General features: G+C 37.4%; 1 protein-coding gene across 1 annotated transcript; it reads right to left on the reverse strand.

Moving 5' to 3' along the window:
* Window positions 1-571: 571 nt before the first annotated feature.
* LOC128011973 (transcription factor E2F1) lies at window positions 572-7,870 on the reverse strand. The gene is made up of 7 exons (XM_052594810.1): window positions 6,674-7,870; window positions 6,113-6,215; window positions 5,465-5,684; window positions 5,228-5,380; window positions 4,067-4,181; window positions 3,784-3,991; window positions 572-2,856 (listed from the first exon to the last, which is right to left on the reverse strand). The coding sequence occupies exons 1-7, from the start codon at window positions 6,914-6,916 to the stop codon at window positions 2,606-2,608; spliced, it is 1,293 nt and encodes a 430-aa protein (XP_052450770.1). The 5' UTR covers window positions 6,917-7,870; the 3' UTR covers window positions 572-2,605.
* Between the last annotated feature and the right edge of the window lie 204 nt (window positions 7,871-8,074).

Here is an 8,074-nt window from a genome sequence, read left to right on the forward strand (position 1 = left end):
ATCAGATAAAGTTTTAATACGCGCGCCATCTGCTGGTCACCAATATGTTTACAGAACTAAAATTAAGTTTTGAGGTTTATTTTTTTATATATATACAAAATTATTTTTTTTTAGATTAAGCTTTGTACAAAAAATGTTGTCGAATATTATTGACCTAAAATACTGACATTAAATTCAATTATTTATTTTTTTTAAATGTCAGGTAGGTTTATCTACATGCAAACACAACAAATTATTTTAAAATGATGTAAACCATTAGAATAAACCTTAAAGATATTATATAAACAACTAAGAGCACTTACAGCATCGCATCAGATGTCAAGACAATCACAAGTGATTTTAGGAAGTCAAAAGCTTTATGTTGTCAGAACAAAGACAATCCATTAATCTGTGATCGACAGGTAATAATCTAAAATATAGACGTATCACATCACAAATATCATCCCTTCTGCTAAAACAATGAATCAGTGCTTGAAAACAATAACCTTTAAATCTTGAACTTCAAAACTTAAACTAAAAACACTGCTGCGAATGGAATTTAAAGCCATAATTCAAGGCAATTTAAATTGACTTTAGATCCAAATCTGATTTTATTTGCACTTAATTTTAATATTACACGAGTTTACCGTGCTTCCACTTTTTAAAGTGGCTTATAAAGTAAAGTCAAACAGGAAAACTAAATATGCAACAAAAAAAAAAAGCCCTATTAGAAAAAATATTTCTATTATACAACCAGATAAACAAATCACACTTGATCCAGTCATGAGAATTGTCCCAGACAACTCCACCTCAAACACAAGAAAAACAAAACTACACACACATCAAATCAAACACACACATGCACATTTACGATCTGGTCTCTATCCAAAAAACACACTCAACTAAACAACAAAAGCTGCCTGTAGAGAACAGAATAAGGCAAAACCAGGGCAAATCTACACACAGAAGGCCAATTTGCATTAAATTACACATTTTAAAAGATGAAGAGCTTATCAAAGTGTCATTAAACTTCAGATCCCTTTAAAATCAAACCTATCAAATGCATTTAAATATCCCACGACACTGACATTATATCATTATAATCCTTTCATGTGACTATATATATACCTCGTCCTGTAGCTAAACGCAGGGGAATTATGACTATAAAACACTCAAAAGCTATAAATCAATCCCAATTCAAACTCCAGTAGGGAGATATAGAAATACAAGACATTATTTTGTATCCCAGGACTCATTAAAAGGGCTAGAAATCACAGAAAAGGCAGAAGGAATAAACTAAATGAAAATACATATAGTGCTTTTTTTAAATATTAATAGTAATATTTAAGATGAGGCTGGAAATTATATGAATATTTACACACATGCACAGAAAAAAAAAAGTCAAGTGTATTTTTAGGGGACTAAATCTAGTAATTGGGCATTTACTGTACTAGGATCAGATATTAATTATAATAAATACAGAACGTCTCGTGTAACAGCGATAAAAACACAAACCTATGTACACTATGCTTTAAAAGCCAATGCCAGAGAATCGGTGACATGATGAACATCTGCACGGAACGTGTGAGTATAATTGTGATTAGAAATTAAACGATATTATGACTTATTTGAAGTTCACTTGCTGTAAATCCTCTTTAAGATGGATTGATTATCGTGCAGCATGCATAACCAACCTATGCAACATAACCAGACCCTAAATACGTACGGTAACTAATACGTTATCGCTCACCTGAAATACTCTACGACTCTCCTGAGAAACACAGTCCATAAAACCTGTCAGTTTATATTCAAACCACTATCCAGTACGATTTCAACATCCTAAAACCGTCACGACGATATTTGATTTACAATAAATGCAAAAAAAAAAAAAAGATTTAAGAAAGTTCACCAAAAATTTATATTTGCTGGAAATTTGCTCATCTTCAGACCATCCGAGATGTAGATGAGTTTGTGTCTTCATCAGATTTGGAGAAATGTAGCATTGTATAATTTGCTCGCCAATGAATGTGAATGGGTGCCGTCAGAATGAGAGTCCAAACAGCTGATAAAAACATAACAATCCACAAGTAATCCAGTCCATCAGTTAATGTCTTGAGAAGAGGAAAGCTAAATTTGTAGGGATAAAAAAATGCATCATTAAGATGTTTTCAATTTAATATTGCTTTTTCCAGTGAAAAAGTGAGAACTCAAGAGTAGAGATCAAGCACCATTTACAAACCAAAAGTCAAAAACAGTTAACGTCTTAATGATAGATTTGTTTTACATGCACTTTTGTCTTCTCCAGATGTGAACTGATTGTGGATTATTGTGATGTTTTTATCAGCTGTTTGGAATCTCGTTCTGACGGCACCCATTCACATCCATTGGTGATTAAGTGATGCAATGCTACTTTTCTCCAAATCTGATGATGAAACAAACTCATCTACATCTTGCATGACCTGAGGGTGAGAACATTTTCAGTAAATTGTAATTTTTGTGTAAACTATTCCTTTAAAGGTGACTTATTAATATTAATAAATTAAATGGCGCTGTTCAGAGCGAATTGAAAAGCGAAGTGGAATCAGTTTCCTGTTCACACTGGGAAACGAATGCTGGAATCCGTCTGTCAGAACTCCAGATGGCCGAGGTCGCTGAAGTCGCAGTCGAACAGCTCGCTGACGCCTTCGTGATCCTCCAGGCCGAAGTGATAGTCCTGGCTGTGTGGCGGAGACAGGGAGATAAAAGCGTCCAGCGGGAGGCCGATGGCGTCCGTCTCACCGCCCCGCTCCAGAGCGAAGTCAGAGGAATCCAAAGGAGACAAATTGAAATCTGGCATCTCGCAAATGCCTGAAAATGGATCCGAGTCCAGATATGACTCTGAAACAGAGAACAAAAATGATTTGATTTATTAGGTCTACTACAGAATGACATACAAAAGGTAATTTAATACAAAAAGTAACACGTAAACAATCAGAGCAAGAATTACCAATTATTAATAGCACATTTGTATAATTATAAGGGGTCATGAACTGAGAAACCAAAATTTCCTTGATCTTTTGACATTAGTGAACTCAAAACTTAAACATCTGCAAAACGTCTGACTAACGTCTGCAATTGATATAATAGTGTACATAATGTACAGTGCTGGCGGTTTGGCCCCGCCCACTGATTCTACAGCGCTGCCTGTTTGGCCCCGCCCACTGCAGCCGCTTGCTGTCTGGGGCGGAGTTGAAAACAGACACGCCAAGCCAGACACCTTCTGCTCCTGTTAGTGACACTCACACGGTGTTCGCATACTTTATCACAGATGAAGTGAATTAAATGCAATATTTGTCAAATACACAGACATTTCAGAATTTTTTTTATACAAGTATACTGCTTAATACAGTGCCATCTTTTCTGCCTGTTTTGCCCTGCCCACTGATTATAAATTGCTGCCTGTTTAGCCCCGCCCACTGATCATTTGCGGCTGCCTGTTTAGCCCCGCCCACTCTTTATATGTTGCTGCCTGTTTAGCCCCTCCCACTGATTCTACATAACTGCATGTTTAGCCCCACCCACTGACTCACACATCTAGTGTTGAGAAAGGTGATTTATATTTAGATTTGTATTTAAAATGTACACTAAGATTTCATGTTAAAATTACTATATTAGATTTATGTTTAAAATTCTCAAATTATGGTATTTGTTGTGATAAAGTGTCAAGACAATGATTTTAGTCAATTGGATGGGATTAGCATTACCTGAAGTCACTTCTCCAGACCTTTATACAGAAGCTAATAGTCGTCATAATCACATGCTAACCTGAGTCTGCACCTAGAGGCAAAGGGGAGGAACTGGGGAGAGTTGATGATGTCACTTCCTGCGAGATGCGATCAGAATGCGGGGGGCTCTGATTGGACGATTTCGCTGGACTACAATCAGTGACTGGACTACAGACCCCAGAACTGTCCTCGGGACACAGAAACACGTCGATCGGGCCTTTGGAGCTCTTGAGTGAAATCTGGTAACCCTGTAATTCAGACAACATTTAAAGGGACAAGAACACTTTACAAGTGTGTGTGTGTGTGTGTGTGTGTTCTCTCACCTCGCTGGGTTCAGAGACCTGCATCTTCGTCTCCGGCGGAGCTCGAATCACCATGATGATCTGATCCGGTGGCTTCACCGTGTTACGCAGGTCCTGACATCGAACGTATCCCAGCGTGACTTCCCGTTAAAGACCACAACATCCACAGATTCACATGTTAGTCGACTTAAGCTGCCAGGATCAAGTTCAGCCTCAAACCACTCAGATATACACCCAAATATGAAGAAAGACTAAAATAAAGAGCTCAAGAACATCTATTTACATGTACACAATGAGAAAAATATGCATCAAGTATTTAGGAAAAAAAATATTTAAAATTTTATACACTGATACATTTAAATCTTAACTATAATTTTAATCTAAAATAAAGAGCTAAAGGAGATTTTGGGAAGATCATGCTCTCTTTATATATACACACACACATGCATAAATAAAAGTAGAATGCATTTAGGAAAATATATTAAATATTTCGTATTATTACAGTTAAATCTTAAGTATAACCTTTTATTTTATTCTAACACATAAGAGCTTAAGTAATACATAAGCTTACCTGTATTTTTTATAGTAAGCATTACAATTTAGGTCTAATTTATTGCACATACCTTCATCTTAATTATTTTTGTTTTCAATTCTTATCTTTATTTTAATTTGTTTTATTTACGTATATTTTTTAGTACTGTCAAATGATTAATTGCATCCAAAATAAAAGCTTTTGTTTCCATAATATGTATGTGTTTGTGTATATTTATTATGGATATATAAATACACACACATACAGTATATATTTATATTCATAAAATGCATATAATAAAAAATATGAAATATATAAACGTAAAATTTTTCTGAAATATATACATGCATGTGTATTTATATATACTTATAATATAAAAACATACATTATGTTAACAAACTTTTATTTGAAAGTGATTATCACGATTAATCATTTGACAGCAGAAATATTTATTTAATTTCTTTGTGAGTGAATGTGAAGTCAGAGGCAATATTTGTTTGAATCTTGCCTCTCTACCTACATGTAAACACAGATTTAACAAAAATTTGTGCATTTTTAAGCTGCTACATTTTAGTCTAAAAGAGCTAAAGACATTGAGAAGAACCCTCTCCTCACACACACACACACACACACACTGAGATGAAGGATATTTCTTGTTGTGTGTGTCCTCTGTGAGGAGCCGTAGCTGTAAGCTGCATTTGTTAATGAGCTCGTCGAGTTTCTCCTCGGCCTCCGTCAGCTCAGACACCTCCCTCTGCAGCGTCTGAAACCTGGCCATGGACGCCCCGTCGATACGGTTCCCCCTGAACACAAGAAACGTGACACACCGCAGATAAACAACTGCACAGATTTCCCGAACCAATCAGTGAAGCTCATGATGAACGCACAGCCACTGAATGTTGTTCTTGGACTTCTTGGAGATCAGGTGGATGCCCTCCAGGACGTTGGTGATGTCGTAGATGCGCCGTTTCTGGACGTCCAGCACCTGAGAGGCCCAGTTGAGGTCGACCACGCCGTCCGGAGACTGAGCCAGGAGATCCAGGAAGCGCTTGGTGGTCAGATTCAGAGACGTGTCGTAGCGGGACTTCTCCGTTGACACTTTATGCACTGAAACCAGAGGATTTCATGTGGAAAACTGTTATATACTGCAATGCAGGAGTGCATCGAATGAACGCTTTAATTCAGCAAGGATGCATTAAAGAGTTAATTCACCCAAAAATGAACATTAGCTCTTATTTTATAAAGCATTCTAGATGTACACGACTGGAGGAATGATACTGAAAATTCAGTTTCAATCAAAGGAATAAATTACATCTTACATTATATTCACACAGAAAACTTTTTTTTTTTAATACCAAAAACATTGTACAATTTTACAAAGAGAAATTGATTTTAAAAAAGCAACCTAGGTGAGTATAAGAGATCTTTTTTTTAAATAAATAAATCTTACCAACACCAAACTTCTGAACACCATTATTATTCCTCTCTGATTGATATTTCCAGTTTTTCTTGACTACATAAGGAAACATTCATACCTCTGGGAGGCGCGGGTGTGGCTGGAGGTGCTGGTCCATGTGAAGCAGGTCGGGACGTGCAGATGTACTGATGATCACTGTCCAAATCCAACTTTCTCTTCACCTGAAAACAAAAAGCAGAAGGAAACCAGAAATTATGACCTTTAAGGCCTGATTAATGTATGCATCATAAAACTAAAACACTACTTCAGTAAAACCCCAAAACTTTAAAATTGTAGCATAATTAAAAGAATGCATGCATGCAATATAAAACACTAATGCTACTTTAACAAACATCTAATTGCATGCTGACAATCCAGTGGTAATCTGAGTCCGGTCCTTCAGCATAAGTTACTCAAGTACAACAGTGATCACAAACCACTCCATATGGATTCTAAACCTACAGGATTTGGTTTCCAAGCCCAGATCCATTAATAATTATAATTAAGCTACATTCTGGAATGGAATTCCAAATGGTGAACATTCCAAAAAGGAAGACTAAAAATTGGAATCCCAACGGTTAAAGGTCACATGCATGGAATTTAAAGCATGCATGTGTGCCCGGACAGGTTAAAGGCGTACCGGTGGGCGTCCTAAAGTGGGTCTCCGGTGGTCCAGCAGGGTCGTGGTGGCAGTGGTGGTGTGATGAGGGGTGGCAAACAGCAAGATGTCGCCGGTTGCAGTGCTGGCCGAGGCTGTGCCGGGAGTGGAGATGATGACGATTTGATGATCTTCACTGAGATCAATGCTGCCATTGTTCAAGAGGGACTCAAAATCCGCCAGCAGGTCCTCCGAGGTCTGACCCGATATAAAACTCTCAGACATATCGGGCTAAATCAGCAGGGGTCACTCAGTCTCTGGGTGTATTTCCAATCCTTATGGCTTTCAATGCATGCAAACCGGTTGTTTTTCAAAATGCATGCATGAGAGAGAGTACAGCTGGATAAGCCACGTTAAAAACAGGCCTTGACTGAACATATGGGTGAGACTCTCAAACCACAACAAGGGCTGAATGTAGGTCAACTTCAGTTTGCACAACAAAAATCAACTTTAAATCAATAAAAGTTATTTATAAAACAATGCATTTTACTTCTAAACCTGTTTAAGATAACTTTGACATGCATTATGAGTTTAGAATTGGGGTTGCTTTAAGGAAGTGCTTTTGAAAATGGCTGAAAAGCATAACAAATACAGTTCATCATAAATATACATCATCATATACAAATAGCAATGCAATTTCAACCTTTAAAGTGCATAAAACATGAAATTATTCCATACGATCCTGAAATTATTGTCGATGTTGCGATATTTTGTTACGAATGGAGTTAGGTTTTACTTGAGCAGTGGTAAACGTGTTTGAAGCGTGTTGTTATATTGGTAAACAGGCTGTGTTTAAGTAAATATAAAGATATAACCCGATCCGGATGCGGAACAAAGCCCAAGTCCGGTTTCTGTTCGCATCTGCCACTTTAATCCAAAATATCCTGCGCTTTTGTCCTTTTTAATGACTCCATCCAGGAAGTATGGTCATGAACTCCGAATAACATCCAGATTCTTGCTCATTAGACGCAAAAACCCATTGAAACAGAAGAAAGGTGCGGCCAGAGAGTCCCCGCGCGCGACACGGCAGGAATCGCTTCTGTTATTGTTGTGTTTTTTTGTTCCAGCTGATCGGAACCTGCTCATAGGTTTACGCGCCAAATCTTTTTTGCCGCGAAACTGGCACGTGCCAGTGTGCCGCGCACTGATTGGCTGATAAGTTGCGCCCTTCGCCCTACGTGTCAGCGTTCCCAGGCCGCTGGTTGGCTGTCGTGGCCGTCACTCAAAATGTCCTGTTTTCTTCTTTTTTTTAATAAATTTATTATTATCATTCTTTTTAAATATAGATAAGAGTTTTCTGAATGGAAAACTACATTTCGTCTCACGTATTTGGATTTATTAAATTGTTTTTCAATAAGTAACGGTAACGGATGAAGAGTTTCG

Source organism: Carassius gibelio, chromosome B23 (genome assembly GCF_023724105.1).
Source record: "Carassius gibelio isolate Cgi1373 ecotype wild population from Czech Republic chromosome B23, carGib1.2-hapl.c, whole genome shotgun sequence".
Taxonomy (NCBI): domain Eukaryota; kingdom Metazoa; phylum Chordata; class Actinopteri; order Cypriniformes; family Cyprinidae; genus Carassius; species Carassius gibelio.

Bases quoted from the DNA above. Each gene is read 5' to 3' on its own strand.
- LOC128011973 (XM_052594810.1), bottom strand. From the start codon at position 6,916: ATGTCTGAGAGTTTTATATCGGGTCAGACCTCGGAGGACCTGCTGGCG. The intron at 6,216-6,673 runs GTACGCCTTTAA...TTTTGTTTTCAG, and splicing joins CCACTTTAGGACGCCCACCG to GTGAAGAGAAAGTTGGATTT. The intron at 2,857-3,783 runs GTTAGCATGTGA...TCTCTGTTTCAG, and splicing joins GCCTCTAGGTGCAGACTCAG to AGTCATATCTGGACTCGGAT.